The sequence below is a fragment of the Eschrichtius robustus genome, chromosome 8 (assembly GCF_028021215.1).
Source record: "Eschrichtius robustus isolate mEscRob2 chromosome 8, mEscRob2.pri, whole genome shotgun sequence".
Taxonomy (NCBI): domain Eukaryota; kingdom Metazoa; phylum Chordata; class Mammalia; order Artiodactyla; family Eschrichtiidae; genus Eschrichtius; species Eschrichtius robustus.
The window spans coordinates 116,830,346-116,854,325 of NC_090831.1; the positions used below are offsets into that span (position 1 = coordinate 116,830,346).

Below are 23,980 nucleotides of genomic sequence, written 5' to 3' on the forward strand. Positions count from 1 at the left end.
AAACAGCTATTAGTTAAAATACCTTCTTTTACTCACTATGGATATCTTATGACCTCCCTTTTCCCATCAAATACTGCTTAGAGAATAGAATTTTGTTTGAAAAGGTAGTTTACACCCTGCAGTCAAGAAATTTTGAGGCCATTATCCATCAGGGTATCTTTCTAGAAGTTTCATTTTACTAAAGCTACAAGGTCAAATGATCACATAAGATAGCATATTCTAAAAGTAGGAAGAATCTTGGAAACAGAATGATACTGAAAATAAAGAGATGGAATGAACTGGAATGTATGTGTCCATGGTTCTTTGAGGCAGTAGTAATCACCTTCTCCCACACTATAATCCACCATGTCTCCTTACCACCCCAAATAGATGCAACACTATTATTTATGAAAGGCTACAAAGATTTAAAAAGAGTTAAAAGAATCAAAGATTTTTAAAAATGGCATTTCCCATCACTTATTGGGCTACAAAGAAGCAGGTGGATGCATTTTTATTTGTGCAATTATTGTACATGAGAAATAAACAAAGAACGTTCTTGATACAAGATAAGAGTAAGGAAAGAGGGGGGGGTCTTAAAAGGTTAGCATTTAGATAGATGGAGTTAAGTGGGGAGAAGAAAGTACTGTGTAGCACAGGAGAAATTTTGTAACAGAGTAAGGAGGTAAGAAATTTTAAGACATAGAGGAAAACTATGGACTAGCATAGCTGAACGTCATACAATACCTGGGACATATCAAGGGATCAATAGATGTTTGTGAAATTTAAGTGAAGAACAGGAACACAAATAATAAGACTGGAAAAGTGGGTAGGGGACCAGCTTGTAGAGAATGTATATATTATGTTATGAAGCCTGAACTTCATTCTATAAGCAAGGGAGAATTATCTAAGGTAGAGGAGAATAAAGGAGAAATTTCATTTCAATATAGGCCACCACACCTGATATGCTTGATCCTACCATATAATTTTTGGGGGGTTGGGGAGGGAAAATACTAAAATGAGCTACTGAAGTAAACTACACCAAAATGCCCTCTCCTTTACAATCTAATAGTTGTCCAACGCTGACCGTGAAATGTTTCACAGCATCTCAGGCACTATAACCAAATCAGTCCAAAATTTTCTGAGCTGTATTTCTATTTAGCTTTCAGTTCGATGGGCTAATTACTTAAGGGAATCTTTTTCAGTATGATCCACTTATTGAGATTTTGATCATTCGATAAATACATATTGAGCACACACGTACCTAGTAGAGTTTGGGACTCAAACCACAAAAATGAAGACTAACACAATTCTTACACTTTGAAGATTATGTACATGCAGCCTGGGAGACAAAAATTCCTCCTTGTGTAGATCAAATATTCTTATTTACTGTCACCTGGGCAAGTACATTTACTACACAAAGTTAGGCTTAGGAAAAGTAATAAATGTAAACAAATTTTCTGAATGTTATTTCTTTATTAAAATACTAGCCTTAATTTTTGAAAATATATTGTTCCCTCCACTGTGGATTACAATCTATTATTTCACTGCATTTATCAATAACTCTTCCTTAAGTACAAAACATTTACTTATTCTACCTCTCTCCATCCTCGTAGCTGCAATCTACCAAGGTACTTGCCTACCTTGTTTTGTACCTGGCTTGACTCATTTCACCCCATTATCCTTGCTGCATTCTGTGTGGATGCTGATTACTCTTACAACACTCCTGCCTTGAAGTTCTCTAAACCTCGTATCTATAAAGGCGTTTGTTTCTACTCTACCTTCAAGATCCAGAGATACAAACAGTTCTTTACCAAAGAGTTCCAAATGATGACAAGATCTCAACTGGGAACCTCCCATACCCCGATGCACACACACTTATCCCACTGTCTTAAATTTCATCCTCACTACCACACTAATCTGTTCATTGTCAACATTAATCCCTTAATGTTTTTCAGATTTCTTTGCTGTTTTACTTCCCATACTTTGTGGCTCACCATTTCAACAATGCCAATGGTAACATCTTAGATTGTCTGGTTAATTCTTATTCTTTTACCAACTTGCTTGTCAAATACCAACTTTGGGTAAATTCTATCATTCAATTACTCCATTCTTTCTCTCAGGTTACCACACATTACTGAAGAAAATAATAAAACAAGGCCAACTGGTTCCATTATCAATTCATGGAAATTAGTCTTTCACACTACTATATGAAAATTTGTACTTATTTATTTAATTTTTTAAAAATTAATTAATTAATTTATTTTTGGCTGCGTTGGGTCTTCGTTGCTATGCACGGGCTTTCTCTAGTTGCGGTGAGTGGGGGCTACTCTTCATCGCAGCACGCAGGCTTCTCATTGCGGTGGCTTCTCTTGCTGCGGAGCACAGGCTCTAGGCGCGTGGGCTTCAGTAGTTGTAGCACACAGGCTCAGTAGTTGTGGCTCCTGGGCTTTAGAGCGCAGGCTCAGTAGTTGTGGCGCACGGGCTTAGTTGCTCCACGGCATGTGGGATCTTTCCAGACCAGGGCTCGAACCCGTGCCCACTGCATTGGCAGGCGGATTCTTAACCACTGTGCCACCAGGGAAGCCCCTGTACTTATTTTTAATTCATATTACATTTCTCACAATACTTACTCCCACCCTTCTTATGCTTCTCTGGATCCTAACTTCATCCCCCAACCTTTAATTCACTCAAGAAAATAGCATTACCTTCAAATTTACTCTGAAGATCAAAGCCATCAAATAAAAGCTTCCCCTTCTTTCTTTGTCCAATCAGTTGTCCCCATCTTTCCCCATCCTTCTTTTCCTCTCAATTTAGTGTTAACACTGGGTGTTTAGAGCCTCTTCTGTAGAGGCCTTGGTTCATCATTATCTCCATTTTCTCTCATATCTTCCAACTTTCCCTTTTTCTCTGTTTTCTTACCCTGCAGACTTGAGCAAGTCCTCCCACATAAACATACACCTCAAGCACCATTACCACCATCAACAAAATTCCTTTGGTGCTTCAAGAAGCTGCAGAAACCAGATATTTCTTCAGGAGGCAGCGTTTCCAAAACCCCATTCCTTCTCATCAAAATCCTACTTATTTTTCAAAGTTTAAGTCAAAGGTCTGCTTGATAAAAATCCAAAAGCGGTATTTTCTTTTCACCTCCTTTGGAGTATTACCACACTCTTCTTTATATGGCTTTTTAAAAAATCATTGGTGAAAAAACTTTGTGAGCATTAAGTGAAATAATACTAGCAAAGGAAGCTATTACAGCAAAAACCCAATAAATACTTTTATTAGTAGTAATAACTGGTACTAGTTCTTATCGTTATTACTGTATTACTTCGCTGAGTTCTCAACATGACTCTACTAAACTATAAGGTAGTTGAGGGCACAGCTCATGTTATTTATTTATTTATTTATTCATTCATTCATTTAATGGATTCTTTTTTCAAACTTAAGTATAGTTCATTTATTTTTGAACTTAAAAAAGAATGTAAGAACACTATTATTAAGATGAAAATACTCCTCATATTGATCTACAGATTCAATGCAATCCTTATCAAAATCCCAGCTGGCTTTTCTTTTGCAGAAATGGACAAGCTGATCTTAAAATTCACACAGAAGTATAAAGTACTTGGAATAACCAAAACAATCTTGAAAAAGAACAGAGTTTGGAGATTTACATTTCCTGATTTCAAAAGTTACTATAAAGCTACAGTAATCAAAACATATGATACTGATACACATATAAAAAAACACAATAGATTGAGAGTCCAGAAAAAAAGCCTTACATTTATGGTTAACTGGTTTTTGACAATGTTACTGGTACAACTGAATATCTGCATGCAGAAGAATGAAGTTGGACTACTACCTAACATCATATTACAAAATTAACTCAAAGTGTATCATACACTTAAAAGTAAGAGCTAAAACTAAAAAACTCTTAGAAGAAAACATAGAAGTAAATCATCATGACCCTGGATTAGGCAATGGTTTCTTAGATGACACACCAAAACACAGCAACCAAAGAAAAAGTAGATAAACTCGACTTCATCAAAATTAAAGCTTTTGTGCTTCAAAAGACACTATCAAGAGAGTCAAAAAAAAGACATCTCACAGAATGGGAGAAAATATTTGCAAATCATATCTGATAAGGATTTCCTACCAAGAATATATAAAGAACTCTTACAACTCAGTCATAAAAAGACAACCCAGTTTTTTAAATGGGCAAAGGATTTGAATAGACATTTTTCCCAAGAAGATATACAAATGGCTAATAAGCACATGAAAAAGATGCTTAATATCATTAGTCACCAAAGAATTACAAATCAAAATACCACAATGAGATGCCAATTCACACCTACTAGGATGGCAATAATAATAACAAAATGGAAAATAACAAGTGTTGGTGATGAGGTATAGGAACTGGAACCCTCACACATTGCTTGTGGGAATGTAAAATGGTGCAGCCACTTCGGAAAACAGTCTGGTAGTTCCTCAAAAAGTTAAAACACAGAGTTACCAAAGGACACAGCAATTCCATCCCTAGGTACATAACTAAAAGAACTGAAAACATATGCCTACCACAAAAACCTGTACATGAATGTTCATAGCAGCTTGATTCATGATAGCCCAAAAGTGGAAACCACCTAAATGTCCATCAGTTGATTAATGGATAAACAAAATGTGACATATCCACATGATAGAATATTAGCCATAAAAAGGAATAAATGCTACAATGAATGCTACATGCTACAACATGGTTGAATTTTGAAAACATTCTGCTAAGGTGAAAGCAGCCTGTCACAAAAGGCCACATTGTGTATGATTCCATTTACACGAAATGTCCAAATAGGCAAATCCATAGATTTAGAAAGTAGATCAGTGGTTGCCAGGGGCTGGAGAGAACGACTGCTAATGGGTAAAGGGTTTCTTTTTGAGGTGATGAAAATGTTTTGGAATTAGATGGTGGTGATGACTGTACAATTCTGTGCATATGCTATATACTACGCAATTGTACACTTTAAAAAAGTGAATCTTATGGTATATGAATTATTTCCCAATTAAAAATGGGAAGATGGGGACTTCCCTGGCAGTCCAGAGATTAAGACTTCACCTCCCAATGCAGGGGGTTTGGGTTCAATCCCTGGTGGGGGAGCTAAGATCCCACATGCCTCATGGCCAAAAAACCAGAACATAAACAACAGAAGCAATATTGTAACAAATTCAATAAAGACTTTAAAAAAATAATAAATAAAAAAATAAAAATGGGAAGAAAATTAAGGACGTACTTAATTAAAACATAATGGGAAAAGGCAGTGGAAGAAAAAATTTTTATCATTAGAGTTCATTATATTTATTCTTTTGAACTTAATCTTACAAGATACAATGAAATCTTTCAAACTACCCATGAGTAATAATTAATGAACTGTTCTGCATTCCAAAGGAAGCACCTAGCTTCCTGTATTATTTTCTTTGCAGATTTTTTTTTGGGGGGGCCACACTGAGTGGTATGCAGAACTTCCCTGACCAGGGATTGAACCTGTGCCCCTTGTACTAGACGCACAGAATCGTAACCACTGGACCACCATGGGAGTCCCAGTATTATTTTCATTGCAGTATTTGTTTTGATAAATGTCTCTGTATTATCCTGGGTTCTACACAGACTACAGATCAGAAAGGCTGTCAGCATCATAATAATGATATAGCAATTAAGAGCACAGGCTCTGATAAAAAAGAAAAAAAAAAAAAGAAGACATACACGTGGGGAAAATGTAAGCAGTTATAGAAGACTCACAAAAAAAAAGAAAAAGAACACAGGTTCTGAATTCAGTATGTCTGGCTTCAAACTTTGGCTACCCCATTACTAGTTGTGTAACCCTCGTCATGTTATTATTAAAACCCTCTGTGCCTGAGCTTCTTCATCTATAAAATGGAAATGAGAATATTAAATGTAACTCACAGGGCAGGCTGAGGATTAAATGACCTACTGTATGCTTAGAACAGTTCCTGGCACAGCAAGCACTCAATAAATGTTAGGAGCTTTATTGTCATCATCTGTCTGCCTGCAGGGGACTCCAGCATACATATAAATTCGGTGGTAGCTTAGATTCAGTGTGTTAACACTAGATATGTAGGGTTATTCCAGAAACTTTATCTCTTCATCTCTGGAATCCAATATATCAGGTCTAGAAAGAAGAATCTACTACTGGAAAAGCATCTAGCATTATATCTTACACATAGAAGGCATTCAAATAATTTGTTGGATGAGTAAATACAGAAGAATTGGGGGAAAAATAAGAAATTCTGGGAAATGACTTTTAGGGGAAACTCATCTTCTCTTCCTCTGTATGATGGTAAAAAGAAAAGACTGGAACCAAAGATTGAAAAGACAAACCTGAAATTCTTTAGAGTACAATAGTTCATTTCACTGCAGTTATCATCAAGGGAATCAACAGAATGTTAATTATTATTCATATGCCAGTTGGAGAAAATCCAGAACTTAAAAGCTCGTTTTTAAATAAATTAGTACATAGAAAAAAGAAAGTCACGAGGATTTCTGATGGTGATGTAAGTGATTTCATTCTGTTCTGCTAAAAGGAAGAAATGGAGAGATAGGTAAAGATTTATCTTTCTATGAAAACACCAAAGGGGTTTCTTTCGAAATGCTATAGCACAACTTCTACCTGCCAGTGCACAAACTAATCGGAAGCCAAATTGTGAACACTGGGAAAATTTTACTTTTTAGCCTCTTATTTCAGGAAATGTAAGCACAGTCACTAGTCTAGGGGTGTATGTAACCCCATTCTGGTTGGTGAAATGTAAAGACTTGTAAGGAATTTGGGGGGGAAGGTTTTCCTCCTTGAAAGGGCTCAGTACACCAGAGAACATCTGTGATCTCTTCTTCCCGATTTGACGTGTTAGAGTACAATTCTCAGATGTGCTGCAGTTATGACAGAAAAACCAAAAGGACTACAGCAATCTACCCCAGTGTCTGACAACCTTGAGCTGTAGAACAATCTCTGAATAATTTACCTCCATGTTTCTTGTTACGGGAGCGGAAATTAAAACCCCTACATGTTTGGACAAATTGGTATTTGTTATTTGCAGATTAAAAACATTTGTAATTTTTATAGATCTCCTAGACTTATTCTCTAACTTTTCCGATCTTTCCTTTAATATTTTCCATCTTTGTTTTTTTCTACTTTCTGGAAGATGTCCTTAACTTTATAGCATTTGTTTGTTTGTCTGTTTATATGCACATGCAGATACACACACATATGTATTTAAATTTTCCGTTATGCCATTTTAATTTACTATTTTAGTTTCCAAGAGCTCTTTCTTATTCTCTATTACTTTTGCTTCTTTAGTACAACCATGAAATAAGAACAGATTACTATATTTTCTCTTATCTTTGATGTTAATTATAGTTATTTTCAAATTTTCTTCTGTTTTCTGCACTGTTTCTGAGTTCCTTTGGACCATTTCTGCCATTATCTTTCCTGTTAACAGCTTTCTTTAAGTATCTGGTTATTTATTTATCATTTTTAAAAAATTTTTATTTATTTATTTATTTGATTTTTGGCTGTGTTGGGTCTTCTTGCTGTGCGCGGGCTTTCTCTAGTTGCGGCGAGCGGGGGCTACTCTTGGTTGCGGTGCGCAGGCTTCTCACTGAGGTGGCTTGTCTTATTGCAGAGCACGGGCTCTAGGCATGCAGGCTCAGTAGTTGTGGCTCACAGGCTCTAGAGCGCAGGCTCAGTTGTTGTGGCACACAGGCTTAGTTGCTCCATGGCATGTGGGATCTTCCTGGACCAGGGCTCGAACCTATGTGCCCTGCATTGGCAGGCGGATTCTTAACCACTGTGCCACCAGGGAAGTCCCTATCTGGTTATTCTTAACTGTCCATTCATATTTAAGAGTTAAGGACTCTTAAGATGTCAATACTACCCAAAGCAGTCTACAGATTCAATGTAATCCCTACCAAAATGGCAATGTGTTTGGAGAAATAGAAAAATCCATCCTGAAATTCATGAGGAAATTCAAGGGATCCCAAATAGCCAAAACAATTTTGAAAAAGAAGAACAAAGCTGGAGATTTGCATTTCCACAATGAGATACCACTTCACACTCATTAGGATGCCTATTATTAAACACACACACACACACACACACACACACACACACAGAAAATAAGTCTTGGCAAGGATATAAAGGATTGTTAGTGGGAATGCAAAATGTAGTTGCTTATGGAAAAGAGAATGGCAATTCCTTAAAAAATTAAATACAGAACTGTCTTATGATTCAGTAATGCCACTTCTGGGTATACACCCCCAAAAGAAGTAAAATCAGCATTATTCACAGTAACCAAAAGGTGGAAACAACCAACCAGTGAGGGTAGCCATCGACAGATAAATGGATAAATAAAATGTGATATATACATACAATGGAATATTATTCAGCCTTAAATTGGAAGAAAATTCTGACACATGCTTCAACATGGATGAAGCTTGAAGACATTATGCTAAATGAAATCAGCCAGTTACAGGAAATATGTTAGAATTCCACTTACGTGACGTTCTAGAGTAGTAAAATTCATAGAGACAGAAAGGAGAATGGTGGGTCTCAGTGGGTAATCAGTAGATTACCCACTTAAGGGCCTTCAAATAGCAATACCCACAAGTCTTCTCCCTGGGCCTGGTCAACTTTCCTCAGGGAAGAATACTGTCATCTGCAGCCAGGCTCCTCTTCACAGTATATCAAACGGTGGTAAGTTCAATGTTTTATTATTTCTATGTTTATTTTCTGTGACCCACTCCCCTGATTAAAATACAAGCTATCTGAAGGCAGAGATTTGGCTGGGGGGTGGGGTGGGTGGGGTGGTTGTTTTTTGTTATATCCCCTGAGCTTAGACAAGTACAAATCTTAGCAGGCACTCAAAAATTATCTGTTGAACAAATGAATCAAAGATTTACGGAGCACTTAATATGTGTCAGGAACTATGCTATCTCATAATTATAAACTCAATTTAATCTTTAAATTACCATATGTGTGATATAGTCCCATTTTACCAATGAGGTGAGGATAAGGAGGTCAGGTAACCTGTCTGCATAAATTAAGGCAGAGCCAGAATTTAAACACAGGGTCTGTGTGACTCCATGGTTCATCTTAACCACTATATTATACTGCCTTCTACAGAGAAATTGTGTAATGTTAGTCCCTGAGAGTAAGAATCTACATGCTAATGATATAACCTACGAGGTATAGTCTGCTGCATACCGTCCTCGTTAGATGTAATTCAAATAGTAAAAAGCCTGAAGCGTATGTGTGTGGAGGGGTAGTAAATCCCTGCAACAGTGAGACATGGTGATCGATGCAAATGTATTACATCTGAGGATGGGGAAAGTTTCCTGACACAAAATGGTTGGCAGAAAAACTGCTGGTTAAGTTGTCTAATTCTGATTAACAAAGAATTACTATTTCACCAGGACTTTGCCTCCTTATGACTCCTTTGCTTGTTCTCCTCACACATACAAGTAAAACAGACAGCATGGGATATTAGAAAGTACACTAACTATATTCAGAGGTATGAAATCTAGTCCTAGCACCGATACTAACTGGCAGTGTGCTCTGTGATAAGCCATATGAAGAAGAGAACAGTTTATTAGCAGTTACTTCCAAACTTCCAAGTTTATTTTAGAAATGCAAGCTTACTTTCTCTTGAAATACTGAAGATTTAACTTACCCTTTAAAAGTAATTAGATTACTAAATTAGAATTTTCGTTTAGGAGTCTGTCAATCCATGCCTAAAAATCTCTGGCATTTGAAGGCAAATGGTAACCTGATCATTTGTAATTTAGCGTTCTCTCCCAGTATGACTAGTGATTACAGTTGGAGCCAGCTTTTATAGAGACAGCCAGTATAGTGTAGTGGTAAGCAGTGTGGGCCGTGGAGCCTGACTGCCTAGATGCCATAACAGCTTCCTAGCTGTGGAACCTGAGTGACTTACATAGGAAACTAATGCCAAGAAAGCCTATCTGTGATTGTTAACAGTAACTACTACCTCATAGGATGAAGAACAATGAGTAATCAGTAAATTTACAATGACGTTAAAGGCTTGATACAAAAGCCTGAAGGCACTATCGAACAGTAAGGCTAAGCAATTTTGAGCTATTTAAATACTGTAGACTTTACCCATAAGGAAGCAAAAACCTATTTTGTGGGGATTTGTTCTGGGAAAAAGATATTTCACAAAATTCTCCCCATTTTCTAATATGGTAACTAGTTTGCTGACCTCCAGAAAAGACTGTTTTCTCTCTTTTTTCACTAAGTTTTTGTTTTTTTTAAACCAGGGTGATATTTTGAAGCTTATATACAACTTCTCCTTTAGTTTTGATATTTTCCAAATTAGAAAATACTACATATTTATTGTAACAAGTGAAACAAGATTAAAAAGTACAATAAAGACAAAGCTAATTCTCTCTTCCCATATCTACTTCTAATCCCCCTCCCTAAAATAACCAATATTACCAGTACAAATGCTTTTTTATAAGTTCATTTTCTTCTTTTCAAAATTACTACATATATGATACTCAAAAGCTTACCTCCAGATATATTGATGGTGGATTATGCTCCCCACCAAATTTGTCCAGTAGGGCCTCTATATGCTCCTGTGTCAACTTAATCATTTGTTTGATATTCCACACCTAAAAAATATTTTGAAAGAATTTGAATACAAATCATTTAGAATATGAATTAGAAATATTTTAACATTTCTATTAAAATATTGCAGTAACTGCCAGTGTTCCTTGAAATTTAAAGCTTAGAGACCTTAGAGATCATTTAGTATAGTGGGTTTTCCCTTTTATTATTAAACTTCTTTAAATTTTTTCCTACTCTAGTAACACAATATATTCTCAACTATAAAAGATTTAAGTAATACATGAGTATTCAGGAACACGCAATGAAAATCTCTTTTCACTTTCCCCACATTGCTGGGCCCCCTGCCTAAAAGGTAAGTGCTGTTTACAGTTTGATATACATTCTTCCTTGTCTCCTTTTCACTCAAGTAAAAAACATAAATATATACATATATAAAATATACAACTATATATAATATAAATATTACATATTAAAATATTTTTAACACTTGCTTTTTTCACCAAACAACATGCCTCAGAATTCTTTCCATGTTAATACACATGTATTTTACTCCGTTTAAAGGGTTGTATAAGCATCCTTTTAAATGGCTGAAGTAAGTATAGATAGATAACATTCATTTCAAAATATTGTTATGACACTGCTTATTTCAACGGTCTTCAAACTTCAACGGTAACCTAAGGTTAGGTCGACATGGATGATTTTAGGAGAATCAATTTCCAGATCCTCAATGTCTATCTGTACTCTTCCTAACTGATCTGCTTTAGAACTAGTTCTCCTTTCTTCCTCTCCTTTTAAAATTACCACTTTGTAACTCTCCACTTTGTAAGAGAAAGGCAAAGTTCTTATCCATCTCAAATCCTACTAAGGTGCACTGTTCTGAGCTGTATAAACTTCAAAGCACCTAACAAACAAAAGAAGAAGGAAAATCCCTTGGAAAAAAGGGGGAAAATTAAGAGCAAGACCTTATTTTATTAATGAAACACATTCTTGGGAAGGCTCCAAGCCTCATCCATTTATCCAGCCAGCCAGCTGAGAATTCAGAAGTCTCAGCCAGCTGAGAATTCAGAAGTCTAGAATTCAGAAGTCATAATACAGGCACATATTACATGTTTATTTTAAGATAAATAAGAAGTCAGATTTTTTTTCCTTAATGATAAATGAGTTCAATTTATCTGAGTGGTGTGAGAATCTGCTTTGCAAATTACCATACGGTATATGATAGATACTCTCTATAAACTGAATGATTTGAATCTGCAATTTTAAGGTGTAACCAAAATGTATTTAACATATACTAGAAATCATGGCCTTCTAAACTATTAAAGTTATAATGAAAAAACGTGAGACAATTTTCTAAAAAATTTTTATTCATTTATTTATTTTTTGGCTGCACTGGGTAGTCGTTGCTGCACGCGGGCTTTCTCTAGTTGTGGTGAGCGGGGGCTACTCTTCACTGCGGTGCACGGACTTCTCATTGCGGTGGCTTCTCTTGTCGCGGAGCACGGGCACGTGGACTCAGTAGTTGTGGCTCGTGGGCTCTAGAGCACAGGCTCAGTAGTTGTGGCTCACGGGCTTAGTTGCTCCATGGTATGTGGGATCTTCCCGGACCAGGGCTTGAACCCGTGTCCCCTGCATTGGCAGGCAGATTCTTAACCACTGAGCCAACAGGGAAGTCCCAAAAATGTGAGACAATTTTAAAATGTACAAGGGAGAATAAGTGAGCAAAGGGTTTCAGGACCCTTGGTTTATTTAATAATTCCTTACTAGAGGACATTTAGATTATTTCATTTTTCTCAGCTTCAAACAATTCAGTGAATAGCTCTGAAATGCCTTTCTGGGCAAAGGTACAAGTTTTCCTTTTAGATACTAAGGCAAAGGATTCCTGGATTGAAGGATATGCACATTTAAAAAGTTAATATGCCAGGGCTTCCCTGGTGGCGCAGTGGTTAAGAATCTGCCTGCCAATGCAGGGGACACGGGTTCGAGCCTTGGTCTGGGAAGATCCCACATGCCGCGGAGCAACTAAGCCCGTGAGCCACAGCTACTGAGCCTGCGCGTCTGGAGCCTGTGCTCCGCAACGGGAGAGGCCGCGACAGTGAGAGGCCCGCGCACCGCGATGAAGAGTGGCCCCCGCTTGCCACAACTAGAGAGAAAGCCCTCACACAGAAACAAAGACCCAACACAAACGAAAATAAATAAACAAACAAATAAATTTATAAAAAAAAAAAAAAAGTTAATATGCCAAATGATCTTCCAAAAGGAAAAAGGTACCAAGATACCCTCCTATTAGGGTATCAGTCCACCCTTTTCCCCACAATCCCACCAACACTGGATATTTTCAAACTTTTAAACTTTTCCTGATCTTAAGGGGAAAGATGATCTTGTTGTTCCAAATTTGTATTTCCTAGAAAGTTGAGCATTTTTCATGTTTATTGACCATTTTAATTTCTTTATGGAAAATTCCCTATCTGTATTCTTTCTCCCCATCTATTTTTTTCTTGTTCATTTATAGATACTCTTTATTCTGGATATTCTGGGTATTAATCCTTATTCTCCTACAAACGTTTCAGTCTTTCCTTTTTACTTTATGTCTCTGTAGTCATAGAAAGTCTTGCTACTCAAAGCATGGTCCATAGACTACCAGCAGCATAATCTTCTGGAAGTTTGTTAGAGTAGCAGAATGTCAGGCCCCATTTCAGACCCACCGAACTTTAACAAAGTGATCCTTATTAAAGTTTGAGAAGAAATGACAGAAGTTTCTAATTTTTTCTATAGTCAGATATTACAATATTTTCCTTTATGACTCCTTCGCTAATTTCTCATATCCCCAACAAGTATTAGATATCTTCTTTTCTCTAGCTACACTTACTCCCCAAGTGATCTTAATCTTGTGGCTTTATATGCCAAATATGAATTGATGAAACCCAAATTTTTAAACCCAGCTCTATCCTCTCAACTCCAGACTCTTTTTGTCCAACTGCCTACTGAATATCTCTACTAAGATAACTAATAAGCATCTCAAACTTAACATGTTCAAAAGTTAACTTTTGATCTGTCCCCCAGAGCCCCGTCAAAACTTGTTTTTCTTAGTCTCTTCATCTCAGAAAATGACAAACTCCCTCTATGATGAGTTAGTTCATTGACCACCCAGGCAGAACTGCTTTATAGTCAAAAGTTGATATCCTAAAACTGCTTATGTTTTTCATGTCTATTAGCTACTTTGAGATCAGAAACATGTTTTATTCATCTTTTATTCCCCCATCACTTATCTTGGTGTGTCTTTGTCATAACACGTATTCAATTAGTGCTGAAGGTAAGAGTTAAGCTGTCTTCAGAATAGGATAAGAGAGAAAAATTAATCCTAGTTCAGCGATTCTTTCCAGTCCAGGAAATTAAGTACAGTCCTCTTTTTTTTTTTTTAAAGCTCCACAGATAAAACTCATGTGCAGTTAGGGTAAAGAACCATTCCCCCAAAGAATGGGAGAAAGGGAAAAGAAAAAAAATTAGAGAGGGCAAAGAGCATGGGGGAAATGAGGAGACTGAGCTGATTAGAACTGATTAGAATTAAATTTTCTTGCTGGAGGTAGAAAATGCAGGGCCTGACCACAAATGCCTGAAAGGCAGGTTTCTTAACTTCCAAACAAAAGCAACTTTATATCCAAAGAATGAAGAAAAATCACAAAGAACCCTAGTTGTAATTAGAAAAGATGAGTCTGGGAGAGGAAATTCTTTCAGATTTTCCCCAAAGAGTAAGAAAAAAACTTTGATGATATTTATACTTTGACGATATATTAAAAAGTAGAATAAGATACTGTAAAGTTAACAGTAGACACAGAGCTTTGGCCTTAAAATGTCTTCTTGGAAAAACAAGAAAAACTGTTACAACAACCTAAAATGGAAATGAAAGAATTAAAAACAAAAAACTTCAAGAAAGGTACTAGAAGATTTCCTATCCTTTTTTGATCTCTTCAGTAGAACACAGCAATTAAAACCAGGCAATACTAGTAAACAGCTTATCATTTCTAGCAACTTCAAAAATGGCAAAATTCACTCTCCAAAAAAGGACTGAATTTTTTTTTAAAAGCCAAGTTAAAATATAATGCAGACAAACTGCTATGGGAGGAACTGAAGGGTAGTAGCAAAGGCAGAAAAAACTACAGCCACTGACTCCCCTCCTCCCAGTAAGAAGGTATCAGATCCAAATTATTGGTTTCTATCAAACCTTTAAGGAAATATACTATCAATTATTAACAGGTGATAGTATATGTAAAAAAGAAAATCTTCCAAATTCAGTTTATGAAGCTAGCAAAATCTAGATGTCAAACCTTGACAAAGATAAGACAAAAAAATAAAGCCACAAAATAATCCAACCTGTGAGGAAAGACAAACTCTTAAACATAATTCAGTACTATATATGTATTTTTTAATGTGGGGATAGTCATTCATTAGGAATCCAGTAAGATAATACTTTAGGTCAAAGGAGAAAATTACAGGACTAGTCTAATAGATGCCAAAAAACAAATGATTATTACCAAAGATAATAAATAATAATAAAGAAGAGACTTTGCCCTAAAATTCCAAGAAAATTGTTAAAAGAATCATGGTACTGAAAGCAAGAAAACTAGCACACCTGTCATTCACCGGAAAAAATTCTGAGTAATTCCCCTAAAATAATACAGATATAATCAAGCTTGACCAAAAAAATCAAAGCTAATAAACTGTGGACCAAAATATAAGAGCAAGTTCCTACTGAAATAACTCTGGAAGATCTCAAAGCTTAAAGACAACACATACATATAAAAAGGAAGCATGAAGAAACTACAAAGACTGAATTTTGAATCATATAGTCATTAAAAAAAATCTCAGTATAAGTAAATAGATTAGAGTTGAAAAGAGAATTAAAGAACTAGAAGATGATTCAGAGAAAATTAGCCAAAAGGCAGAGAAAAATGAAAGGAAAACATGAAAGACATAAAGAACAGAATTAGTAAATGCAGAGGTAAACAGAAAATGGGAGAGATATTTGAAATGAAGATGGCTGTAATTTTCCAAAACAGTTGGAAATCAAAAATACTCAAGAGTAGCAAAATGAGTCCTGGCCATGACAGATAAAACTAAATCCACAACCATCCAGCTGAAGTGAAAATGCATAAAAGTTCTTAAAGTCAACCAGAAAGAAAAGAAAGATAAATTAGACTGATGTCATACTCCTAAGAACAGTAAAAGAAGCCAGAGGATAATGAATTGACTTCAAGGTGCTAAAAGAAAACAGCTAACAACCTAGAAGAAGGAAACTGAACCCAGAATAATATAAAAGAACAGTATGGCAGGCTAATTAACATCCCCCAAGATGTATACATCCTGAAACCCAGAACCTATAAATGGTACCTTATATGACAAAAAGAACTGTGCAGATGTAATTAAGTATCTTGAGTTAGGGAGATTATCCTGGATTATCTGGGTGGGCCCTAAGTGTAATCACATCCTTATAAAATGGAACTGGAGGGAGATTTTACTACAGAGCATTAGGCAATAGGAGACCTACCAGAGAGATTTGAAGATGCTACACTGCTGGCCTTGAAGTTGGAAGAAGGGGCCATGAGTCAAGGAATGCAAAGCTAGAAGCTGGAAAAGGCAAGGAAATTGCTCTAGAGAGAGCACAGCCTTTCTGACACCTTAGTTTTGGCCTAGTGAAACCTATTTCAGACTTGCTAAGAGGCTAAATTTGTACTGTTGTAACCCAAGTTTGTGGCAATTTGCTATTGCAGCCATAGGAAACTAATACAAATGGGGAATCCAGAAACTATAAACATAACAGTATATATAAATAAGCATAGACTATATAAAATAATAACTAAAACAATGACTACAACTACTGGGAGAAATGACCAGCACTAAAGCATTTTAAGGTCCATCTATTATTCAAGAAGAGGAGTTCTGGAACATCTTGTTGTGTTGGACAGATGTGAAAACAACACAGGAGCTAGCCTGAAGGGACTCCTACTGGTCGGGAGGTTTTCAGCAAAAAGAGTAAAGACTACAATTAACTATAATAGACTGCATACATTTAAAAAATAAAAATTCACTAGCCCATAAAAATAGTGTTTGATGGGAGACTTTAGGTAACTGTGACATCTTTAGAAAATTATATATTAATGGAAAAGAATTATGCATTTATCCTGCCTTTTGGGGAAAAATCATAGTTATTCTCATTTGATATAAGAGGCTCTTCTTTTTTTTTAATAAGTAAATAGCACGTATGTGTGGGTTTTTAAAATTAATTAATTAACTGACTGATTTTTGGCTGTGTTGGGTCTTCGTTGCTGTGAGCGGGCTTTTCTCTAGTTGCAGCAAGTGCGGGCTATTCTTTGTTGTGGTGCACGGGCTTCTCATTGCAGTGGCTTCTCTTGTTGCGGAGCATGGGCTCTAGACATGCGGGCTTCAGTGGTTGTGGCATGCGGGCTCAGTAGTTGTGGCTCGCGGGCTCTAGGGCGCAGCCTCAGTAGTTGTGGTGCATGGGCTTAGCTGCTCCGTGGCATGTAGGATCTCCCCGGACCAGGGCTCGAACTTGTGTCCCCTGCATTGGCAGGCGGATTCTTAACCACTGCGCCACCAGGGAAGTCCCAAGAAGCTCCTCTTTACAAAAGAATGCCAGCTAATATAAAATAATTGATTCAGGAAAGGACAGGATGCTAAAACCATTAGGTGAAAAGTTGATGAACAGGATACTAGCATAGTGCCAAAGTATTTTCCCCCAGATTAAAGACAAAGGGAAACATACACCTTTACAAGGAGAGATGTGGCTTAGAATCATTAACAGTGTGACAACTTGACAAGTGCCTCTTGATGTGATGCAACATAAACAACACATTATTTATCACCCACGAAGTATACGTGCAAAACATTTAAATAGAATCTAAACCTTTATACTTAGCCTCTAGTTTAGAAGAAATATAAGGAATAAAGAAAAATATGCTAAAAGAACCACAATGAAATAATCAAATATGGAATATGTGACATTCTATAAGATATTTACCTTTCTTTGAAAATCAAAGCTATGAAATCAGACAAACCCAAACATGTCATTCCATGACAACTGTCCTGGTTTCTTTAATAAATTATGTCATGGGAAACAAAATGGTGGGTGGTCACTTCAGACTAAAAGACAACTACTACTAAAAGACAGCAACTGATTTAATGCATGCACAAAGAGAAAAGATCTTAGTTCAGGGATGGAGAACAGCTATAAACGATATTCTTGGGGTAACTGTGCAAATTTGAACATGTACTAGATATAAGATTACGAAACTGTCAATCTTCTTAGACATAATGATATTGTGACCAGGTAAAATAATTTCTTTTTTTTCCTTAGGAGCTATAAATTGAGCAAAATGTTAACATACTGTTGAATCTAGGTAGTGTAAATAGTATTTATATAAGTGTTCATGGTACTATTATTTCAACTTTTCTGTAGGTTTGAGTTCTTAACCAAACTTTTAATTTCTTTTACCTTTAATGTTAAGTAATGGTCCTCTTTCTCCCCAACAGTGCTTTTTATCTTAAAGTCTGATATTAACCTACCTACACCAGCATTTTACCACTACTTGTCTGGTACTGTCCTTTCTCACCCTTTGACTTTCAACCATTGTGTGTCTCCTATAAATGAATTATAGATAGATTTTCTTTTTGTTAGCTCGTTTTGTTTTAAACACATCTGTGTTTTAACCAGAGAATTTAGTTCATTTATATTTTTGTAGCTGATTTATTTCTATCATCTTATTATGTGCTTTCTGCTTATGCCACTTTTTCTTGCTTTTCTGACTTCTATGAAATTGATCAAGTTTTGTTACTCTTCCTTTTACTTCTATATATCAGCCACAAAGCAAGTTTCATAAATATAAAAACTGCTATCACACAAACCATGTTCATTTACCATGATGCAACTAAATTAGAAATGAGTAACAAAATGTGAATGTATTTTTGAAGAAGTCAACATCTATTTTAAAAATCTTCAAATGTTAGAAATAGGGATCTTTTAATAAAGTATATGAAACCTGCAGCAAAATACCACAGTGAAAGGTGAGGAATAAGATAAGGGTGCCTGTTATCACTGCCGTGATATACAAGACGTTACAGTTAATGGCATGGAGATAAGATACAAAAAGAGACTTCAGAATTGGACTGGTAGAGATAAAAACTTATTTGTAGAAAACACGCTATCTATAGAAAAACCCAAGAGACTCTATAAACCGTTAGGGCTCATAACTATTAACTATAAAGACTAATGTAAGAGTTCAGCAAGACTGGGACTGGCGGATGTAAGATCAAGGATACAAATATTACATAGTGTTTCAATGCATCAGCCAGAGCCAATTAAAAAAAGATGCCGTTCACAACAGCAACAAAAACTGTAAAGAATTCAGGAATAAATCTAACAAAAGACTGCAAGATCTTTGTGGTTTAAACAACAAAATAATATACAAGTGCATAAAAGAATATTGATAAGAGACAAACTCAGATGACTCTGGAGGCTAACTGCCTCCCGTCTTATTATAGCACATCAAGAAGCTGACTCAAAAGCCTGAGTTTACTCAATGCAAGAAGAGGCTGAGGACAGCTACAGAGCTCAGGATCCTTTCCCTTTCTAATAAGGCCATTTCATCCACATCAAAGCTCCAATTATTACCTAGGAGCTCTTTCCATGGTAAATTAATTCTAGTTATGTCTACCCTAAGAACACAAATATGTGGAAATAAAAGAGCTCAGGGGACTGTGTGTATTCTGGTACTTACTTTTCTCCACTAAACTTTATTTCACATTTACACTATATGATATGTGTGTGTGTGTGCCCCCTCTTCATTTGACAAATACGTAAATTGTGTGTGTGTGTGTGAGGACTCAATGCCATAACAATCTCAATTTTCCCCAAATTCATTCAGTGCAGTACAATAAAGAAATTCCCAAGAGAGATTTTTTCCCATGGAATTTGACAAACTCTAAAATTCTTATGGAAGCACTGTAAAATGATAGCCTTTTAATAATAAGGAAAGTAAGAAAGGTGTTACCAGACAGCAAGATTTATAAAGCAATAGTATGGTAGGAATAGAAAAACAGAGTAAATGGACTGAATAAAGGACTCAGAAGCACAGGGATTTTTTTTTAACATGGATTTTTTTTTAAATTGAAGTATCGTTGATTTACACTGTTTCAGGTATATAGCAAAGTGATTCAGTTTTATACACACACACACACATTCTTTTTCAGATTCTTTTCCATTATAGGTGATTACAAGATACTGAATATAGTTCCCTGTGCTATACATTAAGTCCTTGTTGTTTATCTGTTTTATATATAGCAGTGTTTATCTGTTAATCTCAAATTCCTAATTTATCCCTCCCCTCTGGTAACTCTAAGTTTGTTTTCTACGTCTGTGAGTCTATTTCTGTTTTGTAAATAAGTTCATTTGTATCATTTTTTTTTTAGATTCCACATATAAGTGATATCATATGATATTTGTCTTTGTCTGACTTACTTCACTTAGTATGATAATCTCTAGGTCCATCCATGTTGATGCAAATGGCATTATTTCATTCTTTTTTATGGCTGAGTAGGCACAGGTATTTATATACATGGCATATGGTTTGTGCTGGCATTATAATTTAGTGGGGAACAAAATTGAGTGTATAATAAATAATGCTGGGGTAACTGGTTATCTCTTTAGAAAAGGTCAAATAATCCAAAAGAAAACAGAGCAAAGGGTTTATGAATAAGAGTTCACTGAAGAGAATTCAGAATATCCAATAAATACATGATAAAATAAACGACCTCATTAGTAATCAAAGAAATGAAAATTAAAATGAGAAACCATTTCACACCCATGGGACTGGCAAAAAATTCAGCACCAACCATGTACAGCAATAGATGCTCTTCTATTCTACAGGCAGGTATAATGTAAATGTCTGAGAATAAACTGGCAATATCTAGTAAAGTTGAAGATGGGCATTAAGCTATCATCTAGCTATTACATATTAACATAGGCACGAGACATATTCATTGCAATAATGTTTATAATAGCAAAATATTGGAACCAAGTCAAATATTCCCTAAGAGAAAAAAGGGCAAACTCCAATATATTTGTGAAATGGAATACTAGATAGAAGTCAAAATGAAGAACTAAAGCTAAATATATCAACATGAACACATCTCAAAAACACAATACTGAGTGAAAAAAGCAAATCCCAGGGTATGTACAGCTTTAAACATGGAACTGACATTGTTTATGGATATATACCCACAGCAAAAATATAGAAACATGCATGGGTATGATAAACACTAAATTCAGGATAATGGTTACCTCTGAAAAGAGAGAGGGCAGGGAATAGATTCAAAGGTAATCTTTGATTATCTATATGATCTCTTTGATTATTGTTTCTATAATTTTCTTATATATTTAAAAAATCTGAAGGAAATATGAAAAAAGACATGATTCAACACAGTTGGGTAATGGATACATGGATGGTCATATTATTCTCTACAATTTTCTATATGCTTGAAAAGGGAAGGAAGGAAGGAAAGAAGGAAGGAAATAAATAAATTGACCTGGTGAGTTGGTTAGCTCCTTCCACACTAAACTTGTCCTTACTTTTGTAACTGGGGCAGCCCTAAACCTGCCTACTCCAATCCCTGTGCCCTAAAACAAACCAACCAATGAACACAAAACACTTATGGAAAACCCACGATCAGACTTCCCATTTAGAAAAGAAGTCTAGATCTGTATAACTACAAAGTTCTCTACTGTAATTAACTCAGTCTTTTATTCATAAGTATGAATAGACAGTCAAGATTCACAAGAGGGCTTCCCTGGTGGCGCAGTGGTTGAGAATCTGCCTGCTAATGCAGGGGACACGGGTTCGAGCCCTGGTCTGGGAAGATCCCACATGCCGCGGAACAGCTGGGCCCGTGAGCCACAATTACTGAGCCTGCGCGTCTGGAGCCTGTGCTCCGCAACAAGAGAGGCCGCGATAGTGAGAGGCTCGCGCACCGCGATGAAGAGTGGTCCCCGCTTGCCACAACTAGAGAAAGCCCTCGCACAGAAACGAAGACCCAACACAGCCATAAATAAATAATTAAAAAAAAAAAAAAAGATTCACAAGACATGTACAGCATGGTGACTATAGTTAATAATACTGTACTGTATATTTGAAAGTTGCTAAGAGAGTAGATCTTAAAAGTTCTCATCCTAAGGGGTAAAAAAAAATTCTTTGTGTGGCAATGGATGTTAACTAACTTATTGTGGTGATCATTTCTCAATATACACAAATATCAAATCATTATGTTGTATACCTGAAACTAATATAATGTTATATGTCAATTATATCTCAATTAAAAAAAAAAGAAGACACTGAAAATCCAACAGGAAGAAAGAGAACGATCATGATGAACAAACAGAATGACTGGGTAAGGAGAAAATGGAAATATTATTATTGGGAAAAAAATTTAGAAGTGGTAAATAACAGAATGAGCATTGGTAAAGACCATGGCAGTGATTTGCAATATAAAGTTAAAGAAACTTCCCAGAAAGTAAAGCAAAGCAAAACAAAGGAAAAAACAGAGGTGCATAACACAAGTAAATAGTTGGGATATTAAAAACATATCTGGGAAGTTCAAAATTCATTTAATAAAAACTCTAAATGATGAAAATAGAAGAAATAAAAATTTTAAAATATTTTGACCTAAGGAAAAACATCAGTATTCTGACTGAAAATGCTCAGTGAGGGCTAAGATAAATGAGTAAAAAAAACATGTCTGAATAAATCCTAGTTTCCATGAATAAACTTCAGAAACTCAAAGCTGAGAAGAAAACCCTAAATGTTTCCTACTGAATAACTAGAATTGATATCAGACTTTTCATCAGCAACATGAAAAGAGAATGGAAACAGAAAATGGATTAACTTATTGCCTAAGGCTGGGGGGTTAGTGGGAATGGGGAATGAATGCTATCTGGGGGATTCTCTTTGAGGTGATAAAAATGTTCTACAATGGATTGTGATAACGATTGCACAACTCTGGGAATATATTAAAAACTACTGAAGTGTACTCTTTAAATGGGTGCATTCTATGATATGTGAATTATATCTCAATAAAGCTTTGAACAGAAAAGACAATGGAGTAATGTTTTCATTGCCCTGAATAAAAACGATTTGAACCTAGAATTTTACCCTCCAGGAAACTACCAATCAAGCATGAGGGTAAATGAAACTTTTTGGTCACATAAGGTCTCAAAAATTTCCCTCAACAGGACTTATAGTTCTGAAAACACTCCTACCTTTTGACTTAGCAGTTCCACTTCTAGGAATTTTACCAGTCTCCCACAAAACAAGAAAACATAGTAGGTCTATTTATAAAGATAAATGATTCACCAGGTGAAAAAACATCAACTGATTTTTAAAAATTTGGCACTATCTTTACATACAACAAAACAAACACAAAACAAAAACCTAAGTTGCTCCCCCACCAAAAGAAAAGATATTCCATAAAAAGTCATGTTTCAAAGTAGAGAGTTAAAGATAGCAAGAATGATAACAAAAAGCGGTCAGAACAATTAGGCAAAGGGCCAGGTTATGAAGCATCCTGAAAGCCATGGTGAGTAGCTTTGATTTTATTCTAAGATATGAGAATTCAAAGTTTCAAAAGTGGAGGGGTGTGTGTGTGTGTGTGTGTGTGTGGGACACAACCTGATTGATATTTTATTATTATTGACAATTATTATCACATTTTATAGATGAGAATATTGTGGCACAGAGGTGTTAAGTATTTTGCTCAAAGCCACAAAGCTGGTAAACAATGAAGTCAGAATTTAATTCTACACAATGTAAATCCAAAGCAGTATATATTATAGTGCCTCAAATATCACTTTAGTGGAGAAGAGATTATAGGAAGGGCAAGAATGGATGCAGAGAAGACCAGTGAGACTACGGTTGTAGGCTAAGCAAGAGACGATTGCTTGGACTAAAGTGGAAGCAGTGGAGATGGAGAAAAACTGGTGAATCTGGTATATATTTTAGAGGTAGGAAAATGAAACTCACTAATAAATTAGACATGGGAGAAGGGTGAGAGAGAGAAATAAGAATCAAGGCTCACCCCAAGATTTTGACTAAGTAGCAGGGTGGACGGTGATGCCATTTACTGAAGTGGGGAATCTCGAGGAGAAGAAATCAAGTATTATATCACCCACAAGAGAGGTTAATTAAATGATCAAGGAGGCAGCTAGCTATGCATTTTAGCACTCAGGAAGAGATATGAGGCAGGAGATACATTTGGGTGTCACAGTACTTTAATAAGCAAATTTCCAAGGGAGTGTA

General features: G+C 35.9%; 1 protein-coding gene across 3 annotated transcripts in view; it reads right to left on the reverse strand.

Annotated features, from left to right (window-relative positions):
* BRAF (B-Raf proto-oncogene, serine/threonine kinase) overlaps positions 1-23,980 on the reverse strand; it is a 156,871-nt gene that overhangs the window by 80,089 nt on the left and 52,802 nt on the right. For all 3 annotated transcript variants that reach the window (XM_068549578.1, XM_068549577.1, XM_068549576.1), the window contains exon 2: positions 10,565-10,666. In XM_068549578.1, coding sequence (XP_068405679.1) covers positions 10,565-10,666 — 102 coding nt within the window. The remainder of the gene's footprint in view (positions 1-10,564; positions 10,667-23,980) is intronic.